Source organism: Aotus nancymaae, unplaced genomic scaffold, assembly GCF_030222135.1.
Source record: "Aotus nancymaae isolate 86718 unplaced genomic scaffold, 86718_ANA_hifiasm-v0.15.2.pri h1tg000017l, whole genome shotgun sequence".
Taxonomy (NCBI): domain Eukaryota; kingdom Metazoa; phylum Chordata; class Mammalia; order Primates; family Aotidae; genus Aotus; species Aotus nancymaae.
Window position 1 is genome coordinate 2135858 of NW_026988429.1, and position 22256 is coordinate 2158113.

The following is a 22256-nucleotide window of genomic DNA, read 5'->3' on the forward strand; positions in this document are numbered from 1 at the left end:
ATTGAGAAATCCAAAGCCATTTTGATTTCTGTTTCTCATATACATTTCATGATGATGTGCCTTGGTGTGGGTCTCTATTTATCCATTTTATTGGGCTTTAGGTGAATCTTTCCAAGGTAGTAACTCATTTCTGTCGGATCTGGGAAATGTTTAGCATTGGTTGATGATTTATTCTCTGCTGCTTTGTTCTCAGAACTGTTACTTGGATGTTGGATATCCAGCACTGAGTATCTGTTTTCTTACCTCCCTCCCCAACCCCAATCTCTTGTTTTTTAGCTCTTTAGCTCAATCTTCCAACTCTTTGCTATTTTTAAATCTTAAGAACCCTTCTTGCTTTGTGAAAGTTTCTTTTCTTGTAACCAAAAAGCCTTTATCTATGGGTTTGTTCATAGATAAGGTGATTCATTATAGTGTTTGTATTTTTTTCATTTAAAATAGTTTGCACGTCTGTTTCCTCCAAATTTCTTTCTGTATTTATTTTTGTTGTCTATATTTCAGGCTTTTCCAGGATATCTGGTAATCCTTGGCTGTCTTCTTATGGTTGAATGAAGGGACTAAAAAACTTGGAAAGCCTTGGACTTGTGGGAAGGGGTTGTCTTTAGGGTTATCTGAATGGGCTTTTTTGGGAGTCCCCTCCTCCATATGAACGTTTTGGTTTGGTCAGATCCTCTAGAATAGAGGCTTCCAATCTCCTTGGAGCAGTCTGTCCAGGGAGATTGTCTAGGGGTCTGTCAGCAGCTTTCAGCTGCTTCCTTCATCTTTTTCACTAATGATTATATAGTCATCTAACTACTGTCAACAAGTGATAGATAACCTATTCTTCACTTGTTTAGATTATTTGTTGAGATAACCTCTAAAAAGAACCTCTCAAAAGATTAACAAAAGCCTGTATCTTATACTTTTCTTCTCTATCTTGTTAGAAGATAGCTATTAAAACCTGTTCTTTTACTGCCTTGATAAACACATGTCAACCTTGGTAGAATGGTAGATGGGTATATTTCAGACTGGAGTACAGTGGCACAATCATAGCTAGGAAGGTTTCTCTGCTCAACTTAAAAATATAAAGGAAATATCCAACATATCTTTAGTTAAAAATCCAAAAGTCAGAGGATAATTTCAAAATGCATATTTTAATAGAAAAAATTATAATTTTCATATGCAATAAAGTATCTGCTACTTACGTAAAAAAACCCAAAACTTTATGTACACATACAAACACATAACATTTTTGTAAATAGAAGAGGTCTCAAAAGATAACATTAAAATGAAAACAGCAGTTACCTCTGGGGACAACAGTTGTGCAGAAATGCTAACTGCTTTTCAACAATGGTTTGAATTTTCTAGATGAGATTCTATTCTTGTATAATTTGTGTAGCTAATATAAACATTAAAAAATTCTTTAGTGAATCACAAGTACTCACTGCAATAAACATAACACACCCAACTCCTAAAATAAATTATACTCAGTTTTGAAGGCAGGGGGTAACATAAAAGTCGGCTATATATTCAAATCCTACAATATAATCAATTTTTTCCAATTATCTTTTGGGCAACAATTTGCAAAATATATTTATGGTTTCCATTAAGTTACTTAATAAGTAGACTTAGAAAAATTACTAGTAAACTAACATTTTAGAAAATTTTCTTAATTTCTTTTGATTAAATTATCCTGCCTCAGTCTTATTAGACAAATATTTTATCAAAAAAGGAATCACATGTTCTGAGTATTTAAAATACCTGTTTCCTTCTTAGTCCTACCACCAGTGACAAAAAAAAAACCAAAGTAGTAACTTGCTAACAAGTAATGACTTAATGCAACAAAAAACATCAACAAAATTAAAAGGCCAAATATGGTGGCTCAAGCCTGTAATCCCAGCACTTTGGGAGGTCAAGGTGGGTAGACTGCTTGAGATCAGGAGTTTGCCTGGGCAACGTTTCGAAACACCTTCTCCACAAAAAGATACAAAAATCATCTGGGCACGGTGGTACATGCCTGTAGTCCCAGCTGCTTGAAAGGCTGAGGTGGGAGGATTGCTTAAGCCCGGCAGAGGTTGCTGTGAGCTGAGAAAGTGCCACTATACTCCAGCCTTCGTGACAGAGCCAGACCCTGTCTCAAAAAATAAAAGACAAAAGAAAAATGGCAAATAAGGAAAACTGCCACATAGCATGGGCAAAAGATCAATATCTTTAGAAATATAAAGGTCTTAAAATCCACAAGAAGAAGATGGATATTTCAAAAATAATTACAAATGGACAAAACCTGTATGTTCACTCTCTAATAGCCAAAACAAAATAAACTATTAAAATAAGATTATTTTTACCTATCAAATTTTCAATGCATTTTAAAAAATGATAATACCTACTGCTGGTAGGGATTCATTGGCACTCACACTTGTGTTGGTACATTAAATTGGTACAGATTTCTAAAGCACAGTTTGATAATCAGCAAATGCCTTACTCATTTATACTCTGCAAATAATTTACTCCAACTGAGCTTTTCATATTAATTTATTTTTAAATAAAGGTAGTTAAAGATAACTAAAAGATGTTATTATGGTTCACCTAAGCTATGGCAAAGTTACTCCAGTTCCCCTTTTAAGAAAATTGAAAGACCTGCCAAAAAAATCAAAGGGAAACACGTTGACCTCTTAATGCTCCAGTGCATTTAATTTCTTAGAACAGCACAGAATCATGGCAGCTTTTCGTGATGCCAGAAGGTAGAGCATGGGGAGAATGTAGAGGTAGAGTCTTACTTTTTTGCAAATCCTACCTTTTATTACAGGGAATAAAGAAGAGGCACCAGCTTCTTCTCAGCAAAGGAATTGAGTGTAACTATATTAAAATTTTAGCATTTTCCTATAAAATATATTCAATCTTCTTTAATTAGTGATTTAAGGTGGTCTAGGTGATGCTCTCCTATGAAGGATTCTGCTTGATTTAAAGCTTTTATTTTCACCAAAATAAGAATTATTTCTTCAACTTCATCCCTGAAAAAAAAAAAACACAAAAACAAATTTCTCCCTTTAAAAATGCAATGTATGAGGGAACAGTGGTCAATTCAGAACCTAATCATCTGTTGTTAATCTAAAATAAAAGCTTTACCTTAAGCCAATATCTAAAAGTAGCATAAAATACAGAGAGATGCTGCCATCTCCAATTAATTATAAAGTCCAAATATAGACCATTAGTGGATGTATTCTGGCAAATTCCAATGTGAATTACTGTAAAAAGTAGAAGACCACAGAGTAAGTCTATCATCAGAAATTTTAGTAGTGCTGTATTGCTATCAGCTTTTATGAGACATTGTGGTGGGAGCAATGGTGGGAGTGTATTCACACATCAAGACATTAGCAAATAATACAAATCTGAGCCTTTTTTTTTCTTTCTTGTTTTTTTGAAGAGACTTAGTCTTGCTCTGTTGGCCAGACTGGAGTACAGTGGCACAATCATAGCTCATTGCAGCCTCAACCTCCCAGGCTTAAGCAATCTTCCCACCTCTGCATCCTCAGTAGCTAGGACTCAGGCATGTGCCACTATGCCTGGCTAATTTTTAAATTTTTTGTTCTACAGACAGGGTCTTGTTATGTTTCCCAGACTGTTCCCAAACTCCTGGGTTCAAGTGATCCTCCTACCTCAGCCTCCCAAAGTGCTGACATTACAGATGTGAGCCACTGTGGCCAGCCAAATCTGGGCTTAATAATTGTTTTGAAGAGGTAGTTAATGGGAATATCACTGTGTTTAAGCCCCTGAACATCTGGTGCTGTGAATGAAACGTTCAGAACAGATAGCTAGCTACTGCTGGATAAATACCAAGCTGTAGACCTGTACTTAACAACTGTTGAGTCTTTAAAAATGGTCAGGAAAATTAAAAGCACATTTAAAAAGTGCTTAATAAAAGGTTCTTGATTTATAGTTTTAATTCTATATTCCCCTGTGCTATAGTTTTTTGAATGTGCTTAATATGGGAGAAATTTACGTTTTAAAATATGAATATACATAAGCCATCCCAAAGGTCACCATAAAAATATCTACTAACCCTACAGTATCACAAAGTCTCAACAAATTTTTTAAAGTATAGTAAAAATATAAATCTTTCTAAAAATTGCAGAGAGCATACAGAATACTTGAACTATGTTTATAGAGGTGAAAATAAAATATGCATTACCTGAATTCACTTCTAGATAATTTATGTGCAGACTGCAACAAAAACTGAATGAAGTTTTCTAGCTGTGGAATAGATGTCTTCATGGCAGAATTTTCAAACCAGTTTTCTGGTAGACATGCTGCCACCTGTTAATCAAAACACATGGCTGGTTTACAATGACAGTTATCTAAGAACTCTTGCTAACATAATCTCATAGTGATACTGCAAGCTGAGTATCATTCTCCCCATTTTATAGTTTATGGTTAAATAAAAATTTGTAAAAATTTCCCTTTGTGTCAAAGGCTATGTTTTGAAAATTCATTCTTTAATGGTAAGAACTTAAAATACACTACTGTCTATGAACATTCCCTAGTAGTGCTAGTAATTCTATACTCTTGTATTTTGAGTCATGAAATCTGTACAAAACATAATTTACAACTAAAACCCAGAAATGTCTAGACACAAAATGTTTGGTCAATACAACTCTAAAATACATAAATTCACTATTATTTTATAAAGAAATTGGGTGGCCTAGCATATGATCTGTATAAATTAAGAGTTAAGGAATCAAATGGAAGATATACAGAATGAAAGAAATTAATTATGGTTATCTTCTATCAGTTTACAACATTGCTTTAAGTGTAAAATGGCAAAATGAATCAATGTAGGTTCATTCAATTTTTCTTTTGGCAATAGAAATTACATTTTATCAATGTCATCCTAAGAGTAATTTAAGATTTTGAGAAAAGTTTTGAAAGAATGTTAGAAAGATTTTAAAAGAAAAAAAAACTTCCTCATAGCAGAAACAAGAGAAAAAAAGGGAGAGAAAAGGGGAGAAAGGAAAAACTCATTGTTCCCTGAGAGAACAAGGTCTGGCTGCCTGTTCTTGAGGTCCAAAAACAAGATGCAGACAATGGGGAAAGAAGGAGGTTTATTTCTGCAACCAGTTACAGGGAGGTCAGAGTAACTCACCAGACCAATTCAAAGTTATAAGCTTTTTTCTAGTGCTTGTATATATTTAAAGCTCCATGCTACATGTGGGATTGTACCTGTAAGTGGTAGTGTTTCATTCGATCTCTGTCTAATCTTTAAAGGGATTAAGGTCTGGAAAGCTTTCTCTAGTCTTGGAAAGTTTCTTAATACAGAACGAGGTGTATGTGTAAGAATGCTTTTATTATTCTATCAGACTTTAGGGCCTGAGAAAACCCAGGTGGGGTCTAATGGGTTGGTTTTTGCATTCCAGTTCTTGTACTCGGGTACCAGTTTCTCCAGTTTTTTAATGTTAGCTTATGCATTCATAAAATTATAGTAATGGGTTTGTGGAAACCGACTGTTCTGTTTGCTAATGGAAACATGGCCTGCCACAATATCACACTATTCAAAGAAATTCCTAGACAATCACACAGATTATGCTACAGTTGGTAACAACAAGACCAATATTTATAGAAAATAGAGAGTTGGGTAAAAAATTAACATGCACCCTATATTTTATATAACATACTAAATAAAAGTTCTAGAATGTGCTCTTTCTAAGGTTGGTCAGCATTTAAAATATGGTTGAGGAAAAAGACTTATTCTATTCCTTAATCACCTGTTTCAACTATTCAGGAAAAATACAGACACACTGACTGCCTAAGGCAGAAGGTCCTACAAGTTTTGTTATACAAACTATCTCTTTTTAAAAGTTTTAAAACCAGCCTTTACTAGCTTGGAATTCAATGCCAATTGCACTTGTTTTCCTCTTGTTTTGTATCACAAGTCTCAATAAAATTCTCATTTAACCATGTAACTTTTCCATTAGTGATCCCAGCACTAAAAATCTATTTTCTTGGCCTGGTTTTCTAACCATTTGCTGTGGAGAGAATGCTGTGTAAAATATATTTCTTCTTCTCCACTTTGTAATAGACCCTATGGTCAGAGGGGACTAAACTAAACCTGAACAACATAACATGGATGATTATTTAAAATTTTAATATGTAATGCTTAAAACTGTATGATATAAAAACTATAGCCAGAACAATCATGGTTGGCTAATAATTGATACATAGTTTTATGGCAGGCTAGATTTCCATTAGCAACTAGAAGAATCAGTTTTCACTAACCCTTTTCTATAATTTTGATGAATGTGTAAGTTAAACATTAAAGAACTGGAGAAATTGGTACCTGAGTACAAGGGCTGGCTGGAATGCAAAAACAAACCCATTGAGACCCCACCTGGGTTTTCCCAGACCTTAAAGTCTGATCAAATAATAAAAGTGTTCTTACACATACTACTCATACCAGGGCCCACTTAAGATTAAAAAACTTTCCAATACTCTAGAGAAAGCTTTCCATACCCCAGACCCTAGTTAAAGATTAGGTATATACTGAATGCGACACTCTCAATTGTAGGTGCACTCTCATAAGTAGCATGGAGCTTAGAATGCATACAAGTGCTGAAAAACACAAACTTGTAACTTTCAGTTGGTCTGGTGAGTTACTAAAACCTTTTCTCTGTAACTGTTTGCAGATAGAAGCTCTCTTCTTTCCCAATCTGTCTGCATCTTGCTATTGGACTGTGAGAACAAGCAGCTGTACCCTAATCTACCTGGGAACAGTTTTGTGTGTGTGTGTATGTGTTTAAATCATATTATTAAATAAGTATTTCCCCATATTCTTAAAAATTCTTCAAAAATGTAACTTTTGTGAATCCAAAAGTATCTAAGACAGGTCCTGAGATTTATTTTCCTTTCACATTTTTATCTTATAAGAAGACCATCATGTTTTTAGGGATATTTAGGTGTTTCCAACTATTTTCTATTATAATAATGCTATAACAATATTCTTCATACTTAAAATCTATATGTGCATCTCTAATTTTTGACTTAGTTTGGCAAAGCCAAAGAATATAAGCTTAAAAGTATTGTATCCATCATGCCAAAATATTCTCCAAAGAGCTGTATCCTTCCTTCTACCAGTGCAGGAGACTTTTCTAGAACCACTGCACTGCATACTCTAGGTGAATGGTGCCCCTGCAATGATGTAACTGTTGTTTTCCTGTGTTTATGATAACACTGGAAATTATAATTAACAGCAAAAAAATGTTTGCCAACACAACTCGTAAAATAAATATCCTTACTATAAATAATTTCCATTTCTCTGATTATTAGTACTATTAATTATTTTTCACATATTTTAAGGTTAATTTTACATGTCCTTTTAGGTGACTTGACTGTCACATGTGTTTCGGCTACTTTTAATCAGAACATTTGAATCATTTACTAATTTGTAAAGAGCTTTTTTATTTAATGTGAATATTAATTGTTACATGTTAATAACTTTTTATTTCCTAGATTCTTAACTTTTCTTTTTACTTATTACAGAAAATTTCAAACATAAACATCAGTAGAAAGAATAGTATAGTGAGCCCAATGCACACATTCCCCAGTTTTATTTAGGTTTTATTTCCCCTTTTTATGTTTTTTGATCCACTGAAGTTTTATATTTTTTGTCAAGTCTATTACTTTTTCTCAGAATTTCTCCTTTTGTCTTTAAGTTTAGAAGGAACTCGCTCACTCTCAAGCACAGTCATTTACCACTTAGTATATTTTACAGTTTCATTTTTATATTTTTAAAAATTTTATCTGAAATTTTTATTGGTGTATAGTGAGAGGTGAGGATCTAACATTCTTTTTGTAAACAGCCAGCCATCTAGCATCATTTATGAAGTGATTTTTCCTTTTCAAACCAGTACACTAATTCTTAAATACGGAAGAGGTGCTCTGGATTTCTAGTTTGTTAAATTCATTTGTCTATTTTTATATGAGTACCACACATTTAATTATTTAACTCAATAATAGATTTTAATAGCTAATTTTTTTAGAAATGATAAAATTAGAATCAGTTCCTACACAACTTACCCGGTTGCACTTTTTAACCACATCTGGCCCCGGTGTGGCATTGAGAAGAGCTATAATAAGGTAACGATTTAGCAGCTTCCCTAGTCCTAGTTCTTGCAAGGTGTCATCTGTAAGAAGTCCATTCCAAAGAAGAATATTGCGGAAGAGCTAAATTAAAACATCAAGTAAACATGTACCTTTTCTCCAAAAAGAAACTGTAATAGTCTCTAACAAACTAAGGAGTTGGTCTAACTCAAATTCTCACTACAATTAGCCCTGTTGGAACTGTCGAGTTTAGAATAGACCATCTCTGAATAAATACTTGATTCTTTCCAAACTCCATGTATTTGCTCATCTTATTTTCATTTTCTAAGATAACCATCCCCAAGTCAGTCTCAAGTAACTTCACTAGAGCCTTTCCAGATAAATAATTCTCCTTCCCAATCCATTTTCTCTCAGAGCCAGGGGCCATCGAGTTTAAGACCATAGAACGACATGATTCATAAAGAGCTACTGTCAAAACTGGGGACAATATTACCAACATGTGACCTTGAGAAGGCAATCAATGCTGAGAGTTTCACTGCTCTGATACATAAAGATTAATAATCACTTGTGAGTTTTAAGATAATGTGGATTAAGTAACCATAACAAAGTCTTATAAAATAAATATTGGTTGCCCTTTCCCTCTACTAAATTCAGATCTTTCTGTGAATTTTATGGTGTTGCCTACTTTCTTTCTAGTACTATATTTATTAGTTTTGCTAAAATGCAATATTTTTTCACATTTTATCTCATTGTTTTCCTTCTTCCCAGAAAGCCTTTTCCCCTATTCAACCCATGATACATATTAATTCACACTATTAAAACACTCTTGCTGAGGTCACCTATGTCCTTCTAATTGTCAAATCCAAGAAACATTTTCAGTCTTTCTCTAATTCTCTTTGGTGGCATTTAACACTCTTTTCTTCATTCTTGAAAATCTTTCATTTAGCTTCCTTGAGGCCATTTTCTTGTAATCATCCTTAGGCTCATAACTGATTCTACAGTTTCCCTGAAGCCTCCATGTTCTCTTCTGTATTTCCCAAGGTTCTGTCCTTAGCCTACTTTTCATGCTTCATTCAGTCTCCTTAGAGCTTGTCATTCATGACCATGGCTCCAAATATTGCCTACAGGTAGTGGACTCCCAAATCTCCAGCTCAGATCTGTCTCCTGAAATTCAGACGCATGTATCCAACCACCTCCTAGAACTCTGTATCTCTATTTGTCCCAGATATATCTTCCTTCGATCAATTATCAAGTCCCTTCAAAGCTTCCTTCTAAACATTGTTTGAACCCTCTTCTCCTTCCCATCCCTAGTGCCACTGACTTAGCAATAATTTTAAGGCCAGCAATTAGTCACCTATAGCATGTGGGTTAAATCTAGCCTGTTGCCTGTTTTTTGTAGGACCCATAAGCTAAGAATGGTTTTAACATTTTTCAAGGACATTTTAAACCTGTCTTTAAGCAAAATATTTTGTACCATGAGAAAATTACTTGACATTCAAATTTCAGTGTTCGTAAGTTTTATTCAAACACAGCCATGCTCATCTGTTTATGTACTGTTTTTTCTGCTGCAGTGGCAGAGCTGAGTAATTTGACAGAGACCATGTGAACCACAAAGCCTAAAATACTATCTAATTCTTACAGAAGAAGTTTGTTGTTCTTTATTCTATAGTAAACAGGATTTTTACAAAATTTGCCTTTTCATTTTTGCAGTTTTTGCTCACCTTTAGGCCTGACCAGAACTGTCTTTCTTGGAACTTTGAATGTGGTGATGTTTTGTTTTCTACAGCACTAATTAGAAACAAAAGAAAGAGAAAGGAGAAAATGCAAAGGACTATTAGTCTTTCAGAACCAGAGTTTAAGATCAGATTTTCTTTTAAACCAACCACACTAAACCTTAATGGAATATAAACAGAGATTGTCTGATGATATCCACTGGAATTACAAATGTATGCATATTCTGCCCAACGATCCCATTTCTGAGAATGCCTCTTGTAGATATACATGCACAAGTATAGAATATGTCTATAACATTGTTTACAACATCAGTGATGATAATAGTTCACCACTCCCATGACCATCAGTCATAGGACATCTAAGTGATGGCAAACTGCAGGTTAAAAAAGAATGAGGAAACTGTACATGATAGATGACATGTAAAGAAAGATCTCAAAGAGGTACTAAGTGAAAAAAAGGTACAAAACAGATTACAACTGTTAAGAGTATACTTCCTTTGCTGTAGAAAGGAGGGTAACGTAAGATTATAGCCTATATAAGTACTTCTGTTTGCATGAAGAAAGCCTTGAAAAATAAACAAAAATTACTCAAGGTGATTATTAATGCATACACACATATGTGAGTAGAGGGAGAAGGGCAAAAACTGAGTCGGGGTGGGAGTAAAACTTTTCATTTTAATATAAATAATATTTTATTATTTTAATATATTAATAACATAATTCATATTTATAAATAAATAAATAATATACATATTAATACATCTGAACCATGTGAATGCATTACCTATCTAAAACATTACAAAGCAAAATTTACTACTGCAGAATTTTTACACGTAGACATCTCATGACGCAAAATAAATCAGAAAGCTTTGAGGTTCCTTTTTTCCCTTTCTATAAAGCTCCTCCATCCTGTCAGTACTCACTGGATTGCTATAGTTCATGCATCATTATAACTGATGCCTTCTAACCAAATGTATGATCATACATCAAATACTACTTGTTTCATAATTTAAAGTGACTGCAGAATTTACAGGTGCAGTTTCTGGTTCCTCAGCGTTGTGCTTCCTCTGTGCTAGGCACTGCTGTCACTCTCTTCATCCCCTTAATATCCTGTGAGGTAGGCTTAGTGCCTTATTTTATCCTTATTTTATAGATGAAAAAAACTTAAAAATATCTACTAACAGTGGACTTGTGCTCTTGAACTTGTGCTTTTTACCACTCTATGTCACCTGCTATGTTCCTAGGATATATATAAAACCAAAACCAAAATCAACCAAACAAAAATACATCTAAGCGCCAAGCATAAAGTACAGCATAAAGTAGGTAACTGAGAAATACTTGTTGAAATCTCAATTTGCATCCTCATAGAATATGTGTACATGTTTTGAAAACACTACAATTTCTTTTGCATTACATTCTTAAATCTGTATTCTATGATCAGCTATTTTAAACAATCTAGAAATTAACAGCTCTTACCTCTTTGGATACAGAGGAATAAAGATATCATCTTCTACTGCCCTCTTCATTCTTGAAACAATGGATTTAAGTAAATCCTATAATTAAAAATTTGAAAAGCGTCAGTGATAGTCAAAGGTAGAAATGTATTTACCGAGAACAAGTAATTTTAACAGGAGTACAAATTTGTCCACACTCACAGAATCAGCTGTTATAATAACTATCAATTGGGTACAAAAAAACCTTATTTATCCATCTTGCTGCATCTGGCTATAGTTGGATCATTTTCACTGCTATATAGTATTTTGTTGCATGAATATTACTGATGGAACTCTTAGGTGATTTCTGGTTTGGTGGCTACTATAAATAATGCTGTCATAAAAATTCTTGTACATGTCCTTTAGTATGCATGGTCATACATTTCTAATAGGTATATACATAGAAATGGAATTGCTGGAGTATAGTGCATGTCCATACATTCAACTATGTACAAAAAAACCAAACTGTTTCTAGAATAGTGCTATCCCATTGACATTCCTGCCTACAGTATAAAAGAAATCCTGTTTCCCTACATACTTATGAGAATTGGTATTTTCTTGTTTTTTAATGTTTGCAATTGTAGTAGGTATGCACTCATATTTCACTGTATTAATTCTCATTTTCCTGTTGAGTAATGTGCTGTTGGGCATCTTTTCATATTCCTATTTGCCACTTGGCAAGCCCTTTTACAAAGTACCTAATTAAGCTGCTTGCCAACATTGCTATTTTTTTGTATTAAGTTCTGTCTTTTTAATTATTTTATTTTATTTTTTGATTATAGAAGCCTTTCATATACTCTAGCTGTTGGTCCTTTGTTGGTTTGTCTTATGTCTTGTGACACAGAAAATCCACTTAGGGAACTCCATTTTGTATATAAAAAATTGGAAATGACCAAAATATTCAATCATAGGGAATTTTAAGGACACGTTACATCCATCGAGTGAATCTATCATAAACTTTAGCTGAAGTTTATGCTGACTATAGTAACAGACAACTATAAATATGCAATGAGATAACATTAAGCAGAAGCAGTATACTAACTTACATGCCTATTAGGATTGTAACTTTGAAAAAGGAGCCTGGATGAAAATATCCTATAATGGTATTAGTCCTTATACCAGGTTGAAAAGATAATGAGTGTTTATTTTTTTCATATATTAGCAGTATTTCTATAATAATATTCTCATTCTTAAAAAACTTCGTATTTGAAAAATGAAAATGGCATATTACACACTAGAGTGAAAGTTATTTTTTAAGTCAATGACAATGTATACAGCACAAATTCAGCTGTCACAAACTGTATACTAACTGTCCATAAATGTAGAATTCAAATAAATATGTTTTTCATAAAAAGCATAATGAACTGAAGTTTTCTCTTTCCACTTAATTATCTGTAACATATTCCTTAAGTGCCCATATATCAACATTTAATTAATGCTAAAAATAAAAACTGAGTTGTATTTTATTCCATTTCTTAAACATTCTGAATTCTGTCAAAAGAAAAAAGATCGTTTTCTAGACAATATCTCTAAAAAATAGTATCTGAGTTTATGTAACTTATTTAGTTAGGTGTTTGTGCTAGGAAAAAAAGCTGCTTCAATTTTTTCATTTAATTTTAATGATTTTGAATGCCAGCCTTGGCAAATATTTCCATATTGTCTAACTTTTGTTTCTTAAAATAGTTCCATTGAAAATGCTATAAAGGACATTATTGAATCGACTGGCAAAAGTGGAATATGAATGATGACTGAATGTTGATAAATTTGCTGAAATTGCTAACTACTCTGGTTATAAAACAGAATATCCTTGTCTCAACAAATATGCAGCTTGTTCTCAGTATTCAGGAGAAAAAATATTGTATGTATATATTAAAATGGAAGGGTTAATGATAAAGCCAATGGGGCAAAATATGAAGGACAAATAAATCTGGGTAAAGGGAATATGGAAATACTACTCTTATACATGAAAGTTTTCTTTCAAAGTATTAATATTTCCAAATAAACTGTTTAAAACAAAACATAAATTCACTGGCCGGGTGTGGTGGCTCACGCCTGTAATCCTAGCACTTTGGGAGGCCGAGGTGGGTGGGTCACTTGAGGTCAGGAGTTTGAGACCAGCCTGGCCAACATGGCGAAACCCTGTTGCTACTAAAAATACAAAAAATTAGCCAGGCATGGTGGCACATGTCTGCAATCCCAGCTTCTTGGGAAACTGAGGCACGGGAAACTGAGGCACAAGAACTGCTTGAACCCAGGAGGCAGAAGTAGCAGTGAGCTGAGATTGCACCATTGTACTCCAGCCTGAGTGACAGAGGCTCTGTCTCAAAAAAAAAAAGACAGAAAAACAAAAACTCCACATAAATTCACATATTTTAAAACAGCGAGTCATTAACTTTTCTAAGTATTAAATAACAAGGCACTCCACACCGTTTTAACAAGCATTCTGAATCACATGTTCAGACTCACACACAATATATATACATATATACACATATATTTTAAAACAGCTTTAAAGGGGCACTTATGTGTGATGCCAGTGGTTTTTATGCTGCTCTGTATATCCATGGAGGTAATCCCAGGATAGCCTAGACAGATGTTGGGGTGGTTAGGGAAGAATAAGGGCAGCTGCTCACAACAGCAGGAGCAGTTTTACTTCTGTGTGTGTGTGTTTATGTATCGGGTTGTGTAAGATGTATCTGAAATAGTTTCTGTTGATAAAAAACAAAAAGTGAATCTGAAAACCACCAATCTATCTGAACACCCAAGTGATGCTTAGACTCATTTTCACATTTCTACTAAATGGTCCATCAGCCAGGTCTAAAAGCATTTGCTGATATGGAATCATTATCTCCTGAGGCTGCCCATAACCTTGGACTATTAGAGTTCAGTTAACAATGAGAGTTAACAAATTTTTCTCTCCTACAGCTTCCAATTCCACTCTTTGGTCTTGGTTTACTTCTTGGGATCATGCAGAATAGATCTAGCCCCACTTCCATATGACAATTCTCCAGGTTTTAAGATTAATGTCATGGTTTTTTTTTTTGTACATTTTCTCTTTCCCATACCATCTTAAGACACTCTCCACTTAATACTCTTACCCTGAGAATTAAATGCAATATTCCAAGGAAGGTCTAATCTGTAGGTATTATCACCAAATATGCCATTCTTAATCAAAATAGCACACACATACTAGGATGAACTCCCACTTATCTGTTTTACTGTTACTCAAGTGACACTGCTGACTCACATGGGGTTTATGTTGATTATAATCTGTCTTACCAATGTTGCTTCAAAACTGTGTCTCTCTCATCTTTTACTTACATAATTGAATTTTTAAACACAAGGGTGGGATATGAATTTATTTTTCCATTCTTTCTTTTGAGTCAATCCATTTTCTAAAATCTTTTGACATCTTGGATTCTAATTCTACCATCCACAGGTCTTAAAGAATTCTTAACTTTTTGTCACTGACACATTTCATTAGTATGTATTTTACCTCCTTATTCAGTTCAACAAAAATATTGAACATGGGGAAACTGAGAACACATCTAATACTAAAAGACTCCCCATAGGTAGCCACTGCCCTACTGGTCATTATTGTTTTAGGTATATTTAAGCTTTTATTTCCCCATTTAATCCCTAAGAATAATCATAATACATTACATTTGCTTCAAGAAACAATGTTAAGTATCACTCGTATTTGGGAATCCTATCAATGACAGATTATAATGATTACTGCTTTTTTAATTTAAGTACTCATAATCTACTTCTGTAATAATTTACTTTAGATTTTCAGTCAGAATCAAAACTATTATCACTAGGCATTAGCTTACAGCATTTGCTTCTAACTTTGAAAACAGAAACTATGTCATCTGACTCAATTTCCGTTCTTGAACCTGTCTCATTCTCTTCTATCACTGAAGAAATAAAGTGATCCCCCTGGTGAACTGTCTTAGCAACCTAGGGCATTATGTAGTGTAAGTGATTCTCTACCAGATGCCATTTTGCCATCTCTACCTGACAATGTGTAAAGACACTTTTGGTTGTGAAGAACAGGGATTGCTAGTGGCACCTAGAGGGTACGAGTCAGGGATGCTGCTAAGCATACTATAGTGCACAGGACAGACTCTCACAACAAAAATTTACTTGGTCCAAATACCAATGCAGAGCTGAGACTGATAACTCTGATGTAATCTATTTTCCTAGGCATGCAAACAACCCATTTTCTACATTCATAGCAGAGGGGTTTCAGGATAAAAACATCCATTATAAAAACTTCATGAGTGAATCCATAACACTGCTGAAAGGCTTCAGTGATTACAAAGAGCCAGGTCTACCACGTAGTACTCAAGTATTTTACAAACTGTGACTTAGCCCTCTAGGCCCCAGCTTCATTTATAAAATGCAATTAAAATAAACACATCTCATAGGGTTGTTTGGATCAAATGAGACAATGTGAAAGTATTTAATAATTGGTAAAACAAAATTATTTACATTTATGTTATAACTAAATAATCCTGTATGAAAAGCAAATACATAATTATATATCTGCTTCTTTATAGCTTTTAACTACTAATCTTGGTTCTATGCTGTGTAACAACACAGAATAAATCTATTCCTTTTTTGAATACAAAAACCATCTCTCTGTATATCTTCTTTCAAATTAAATATCTCTAATTCCTGTAAAAGTTTCTATTTTACCTGAGTTTTTACCCTATTGGAGTTAAGTAGAAAACACCTTTCTATCTGTTGTCACATGTTGAAATCCTATCCTTTCCCTCAAGCCACAGCTCAAATGCCACTCCTAAGATAAATTATTTCCTTATCCCCACTCCTGAAGGTAACCTCTCTCTCCTGTCTCTCCTCTGAAGGGATAGTACTTTTATCTATACTGCTCATGGGGAGGCAATGTGGTCAGTGAGACAAACTTGGGCTTTAGAGGCAAGACTATTCAAGTTCAAATCCTAGTTCTCATTCATGGGAGCACTGTGAAAACTAGATTTCAAGATTCATTTTCTTCATCTATAAAATGAGGCTGTCATCCATTTTTTTTTTTTTTTTTTAAGAGACAGGGTTTTGCCATTGCCCAGGCTGCAGTGTGGTGGTACAATCATAGCTCAATGCAGCTTCAACTCCTGGGTTCAATGAGGAGCCCAGCTAATAATTTTTATTTTTATTTTTTTGTAGAGATGGGTCTTGCTATGATGTCCAGGCTGGTATTGAACTCTTGGCCTCAAGAGATCCTCCTGCCTCAGCCTCCCAAAGCACTCGGATATAAAGGCATGAGCCGCCACGCCTGGTGATCACCCATTGTTTTAAACAGGGCTGCTGGGATTAAGATGACAGGTACAAGATCTTACAGAGTGTCTAGTACACAATTGGAATTAAATAAGTGTTTATTATCTTCCCCACTTCTCCTTCTCACTTCCTGTTTTAAATTATAGTTTCTGTACATCTTATTTCCTCTGAGATTACATGCTTCTTGAAGGCAGTATTAGGCTGGTATCCCTTTTCTCCCTTTCATTTCTTACAGCTTTCTTCCTTTATAATCACAATTCCAAGGGCTAAAAACTTAATGGTGCTCATAATATGAATATGATATACCTCCTTGCTTTTTAACCACCTCTGTCATTCTACTCTGGGCATTCTCCAGTTTGTCAATCTCTCCTTAATTTCCTAAAGCTCATCCTGAAATAGGTTTACTCATAAAACTGCATGAATCTACAATTTCGTCAATAAACAAACAAACAAACAAAATACCAGAACGAAAGAATTAGCAGATTCTCAGCAAGATTGCTCTAAAAAGTTCCTCGATACGTCTTATGTTCAGTGAACTCAATTCTAGGTCACTATAAGATCAAGATCTGTCCTAGTAAACTTTGAATATTAAAGAGATTATTATTATTTGGCAGATTACAAATAACTAGTTAATATAATAAGTGTTAGTCTAATTTTGAAACTGTTATTCAAGCACGGCCACAATGCCACTAGATTTTTGCTAAAAGAACAAAGATAATGAGTGTTGTTTTCCTTTCGAATAAATGAATTTGCACTATGAATTTATACCTGTTAAATCTCTGCAGGGCCAGTGTATATTCATAAACCTAAAAGATGGCTGCCTTTACCATAAGAACACAAATCAGATCACCGAACAGAGAAAAGTAAGCTAATAGGAATGGAAATAGTAATCTGGGTCTTTACATCTATGTGTATATTTTAAAATGATTACCACTCCCATCACAGTGTTCAGAAGTATCAAGGTATATTCTTTCATCTTACTATAAAGAAGAAAAATAGTCTAGTTTTAAATTTTTTTTTTCATCTCAGTGCAGTCTGAGAAAAAGTCTAGTTTCTATAAATCAAAAGTAAATATGTTTTTCCCAAAACAGTTTTCTGATGATTACTTCTGCATCTTTTATCAACAAAGATCTGTAAGAAAATGATAATGCTTTACAGATACATCATGGTGTTCACAGCTCTAGAAATTATTACCTGTTTGCTTTTACTAACTTCATTTTCACAAGTGGAATGTTCTTCAAGAATCACTTTGCAATGTGTTATTAAACTTGTTGTCTGTGAGGTTGACAAAGGATCCCAAAGGAATTCTACGAAGTCTGAAACAAATATTTCAGTGGTGCAAAATTTATTTACTAGATTGTTTTGCTTCTCATATGCAAATAATCAAAACCTAACAAACACTACTTCTCTCCTTATTCAGTTTAAGATCCATGGTCAATTATTACCATTACATATTTGCATACATTCTCAATTTCCTGGTTCTTCTTGGGCTTTGTTAAACTCCTCTGACTAAACTACAACTCTCTATAGTTAGGTTTACCTTGTCACTGAGTCTCTGCCTGCAACCAAACAGATAAAAAGTGGCTGGAAAAAAAATCACATTAACTTGATCACTATACAACTTGAGCAAGCCTCTCTCTATTTCAGGTCCATTCATTCTCCCTCTCACCTAGATGATTACTTCATACCTTCTCCCTTCTCCTTGATCTCATTCTCAGTTGATGGACTTTTTCTTCTAGATGATTATTTCCTACTTTATTTTTTCTACTTTCTTGCTTTCTCTTTCAGCTAACTACTTCCTAATTTGCTAAGAAAATAGAAGCAATCTGAAAAGCGGCTCTATAAATTTCCTACCACAGCATCTACACAACTACCTGCATCTGTGCCCATATGCTCTAATTTGTCTTCTATTCCTGTGGATGAGGCACCCACCCTGCCATCACTTCAGGTGAACTGTTTATTTTGTGCATGAGATTCCAACCTTTTGGCTTAGTCAAAGATCTTGTCCCCAGAACTCTGTCCTTCCACTTTGGTATTGACATCATTTGGACTAGACTTTTTCCATCACCCTACAAATAACTATTTATCTTGTATTAAAAATAATCCCCCTCTTAGCCCTACTTCCTCCTCAAGGACTGTTCCATTTCCCTCCTATCTTTTACGACAAAATCTCCCAAAGTACTGTCTAAACTTCTATCTCCAATTTCTCTCTTCTCACTTTGTTCTTGATTTCCCTTTAATTAGGCCTTATCTCTTACCAGTTCACCTAATGTGCAAATTACAGATGACATTCACATAGCAAACTCCAATGACTGATTCTAATCCTCATCTGACTTATCATCAACTCCAACAGTTGATCATTCTTTCTTCTTAGAAACACTGTCTTTACTTGGCTTCCAGAATACCACACTTTTAGTTTCCTGCCCCCCTCTCTGGTCTCTGCTGTCTGCTTGTCACCTCTGACTTCCAAGTGCTACAGTACCTCAGGATTCAGGTCACTTACCTTCTCTTTTCTATTTACATTGACTCACTTAGTATTTGAAGTCAGTTTCATGACTTTAAATGCCATTAATAAATGTCATGTGGATAAATTCCAAACTTATACTTTCTGATTGGACCTCCCCCTTTAAGACTCTTGTATTCAACAACTAAGCTGACATTTCCACTTAGATTGCAGTTACATCAAACTCAACATGTCCCAAATGGAGCTTCTAATACAGCTTCCCACATTAAGCTTACTCCTCGCAGAATTTTTCATTTCAGGAAATGGCACCTTTGTCCTTCCAGTTGCTCAGGACAAGACCCATGGAATCATTCTTGATTTCTCTCTTTCTCTCTTGCTGCACAACCCATCCATTAGCACATTCTGTTAGTGCTACCTTTGAAATATATGTAGAATTCAACCACTATCGGGATTCAGTCAGTGTTAATTTCTCACAAAGCTACTTATTTGTGGGACATTTCATCATAAGTATTTAGATTATTTTCAGCAGAGTGCTTAAATGAGGCACATGCACTCTATCATTAGTAGAGCTAGTTAAAAATAGTAACTTTCTAATACACCCCACAACTGCACCGTAAGGTTCACTGAAATAAAATCTTGAAAGTTTTTTTTTTAATTTAAAAATTTATAAATAGAGATGGGGTTTCACCATGTTTCCCAGGCTGGTCCCAAACTCCTTTGCTAAAGCGATCCTCCCGTCTCAGCCTTGCAAAGTGCTGGGACTACAGGCATGAGCCACCGCGCCCAGCCAAAATCTTTTAAAGTTTAATCAAATTGCTTAAGAAGCAATTATAAGGCTGATTGGTTCAGACTTCTAGGCTGGGCATGGTGACTCACCCCTATTATCCCAGTGCTTTGGGAAGCTGAGGGGAAAGATATTTTGAGGCCAGGAGTCTGAGACTAGCCTGGGCAACATAGCAAGACCTTGTCTCTAAAAAAATCTTTTAAAAATTAGCTGGCTGTGCTACCATGGGACTGGAGTCCCAGCTAATTGGAAGGCTGAGGCGGGAGGATCACTTGATCCCAGGAATTCAGGTCTGCAGTGAGCAATGTTCATGCCACTGTACTTCAGACTGGGTGACAGAGGATGACTGTCTCAAAAATGAACACACAAAAAATAAAATAGAGTTGTGCAGTCTTTGCTGTCAAACTTCTTTCTCAGTGACATAGTGAAACAGATCCTTATCAAGTACAGAGGTAAAACAAAAGACTTCACTTGTCTTTGCTTGTCTGAAGCACAAGCATTAATGTTAAGCGCTTATAGATGCTAGTGGCAGATGTGAGTGGAATGAAGCAACTTTTTTTTTGTTTTGTTTTTTTTGAGAAAGAGTTTCACCTTTGTCAGCCAGGCTGGAGCAAAATGGAGCAATCTCAGCTCACTGCAACCTCTGCCTCCCACGTTTAAGCTATTCTGCCTCAGCCTCTAGAGTAGGATTACAGCATCTGCCATCATGCCCAGCTAATTTTTCGTATTTTTAGTAAAGATGGGGTTTCAGTTGGCCAGGCTGGTCTCAAACACCTGACCTCACGTGAGCCACCCGCCTTGGCCTCCCAAATTGCGGGGATTACAGGTGTCGGACACCACACCCAGCCAAAGCAATGTTTTTTAAAGAAAAGGAAAAGAAACGTAATGAGAAGTGAAGGGAAAAAGAAGACACATGTAGTATGGATGGAAGTGTGCTAAAAAATGACTGAAGCAGCCAGGAATGCCACAAACACTAAACTGACTTTAAATACTAAGTGAGTAAATGTAAATAGAAAAGAGAAGGTAAGTGACCTGAATCCTGAGATACTGTGGCACTTGAAAGTGAAAGAGGTGACAAGCAGACAGTAAAGACCAGCGAGGTGGGCAGGAAACTAAAAGTGTGGTATCTTAGAAGCCAAGTAAAGACAGTGTTTCTAGGAACAAAGAATGATCAACTGTTGGAATTGCTGATGGTAAGTCAGAAGAGGATTAGAACCAGCATGAGTATTACCAGTTTCATGGCCAACAGCCTGTACAAACAAAAATTTTTTAACCAGCTTAAATTTGACATCTGTTGATTTTTACTACACATAACATATCCTTGTGTTTAAAAACTTCTGTAAAAAATTTGTGAACATAACAGAAGTTAACAATACATACTCTGTTAAAAAATACTTTAATTTTATCAAGGTTACAATGCAGTACCTGTAAGTCGGGGAACAACTGTTTTGTTGATGATAGTAGACAAGATTTTTTTATCTGAACTACTTTCCTTCGTTGAGTCTTCTACACTGCTATCCATAAATTCTTCTACAGATTTGAACCATGGCATCTCTTTTAAACCTGTGGAATCCAACTTACAAAGAAAATTATAGAAGTTATAAAGAAACCCTTCAAAATTAGTATATTTTAAAATAGTTATTAATTTTTTCAATAATTACCAGAGCTTTTCTAAAGATCAGAGGAGATTAATTCCCTATTGTAACACTAGACTACCAAGGCTAGGCAGGATGGCAGGACAGCATGACTGAGAAAGGGTGTCTAAGCAATATAAGAAGCAGCTGCATTTCATGCATTCAATCACACAACAAACACTCAACAACTACCTAGTGTGTGCCACAGCCTTTAGAGCCTACCACATGGCAAGGAGTCTGCTAGGAGCAAAATATACATTTGTTAGGCACTTGAAACAGTCATGGAATTTGTTTATTTAAAAAAATCCATCCACTTCAAGCAAAGTTTATTTCTGGCCCCTTCAATTCTCGTAAGCATAACTATGTAATTTGTATGTGATTTAAAGGTCCTGTTACACAGTAGGCAGTTGCTGAGTTCATATTTCTTTTATTTCTTACTGTAGTCAGTCAAATTCAGTGAATTAAGTTTATATTTCTTAACTTACGATCTAAATATCTGTGCAATTTCTAGCTCCTGAACTAATATTTCTCCCTTTATGCCTTACACCTTTCCCTTTATGTCTCATCCTCTTTATACCATAAACCTTTCAAAGTTTTGTATTCCACCTTCTCAATGCAACCCTAAGCAACCCTTTCCAGTATGTCAACTCCAACTTAAGAATTCTTGAAACAAGGCTTTTATGCCTACTTTCCCCAAACCCAACAGTATCTTATACTTTTTGGGAATATTTTAAATTTAATATACAAGAAGCTAAAAAAAAAATATGTTTGCTTTACTGATGT

General features: G+C 34.8%; 1 protein-coding gene across 7 annotated transcripts in view; it reads right to left on the reverse strand.

Moving 5' to 3' along the window:
• Positions 1 to 22256, reverse strand: part of GCFC2 (GC-rich sequence DNA-binding factor 2) — a 48809-nt gene that overhangs the window by 4627 nt on the left and 21926 nt on the right. For 2 of the 7 annotated variants that reach the window (XM_012452117.2, XM_012452116.2), the window contains exons 11-17: positions 21265 to 21415; positions 17786 to 17907; positions 11277 to 11353; positions 9789 to 9855; positions 8044 to 8190; positions 4166 to 4290; positions 1112 to 2987 (exon numbers count right to left, since the gene is read on the reverse strand). In XM_012452117.2, the coding sequence (XP_012307540.1) occupies positions 2870 to 2987; positions 4166 to 4290; positions 8044 to 8190; positions 9789 to 9855; positions 11277 to 11353; positions 17786 to 17907; positions 21265 to 21415 (807 nt within the window). In that variant the 3' untranslated portion in view covers positions 1112 to 2869. Of the gene's footprint in view, positions 1 to 1111; positions 2988 to 4165; positions 4291 to 8043; positions 8191 to 9788; positions 9856 to 11276; positions 11354 to 17785; positions 17908 to 21264; positions 21416 to 22256 lie in introns of those variants that run through there. The other 5 variants (XR_010343225.1, XR_010343226.1, XR_001107450.1 and 2 more) reach the window with 5 other exon arrangements.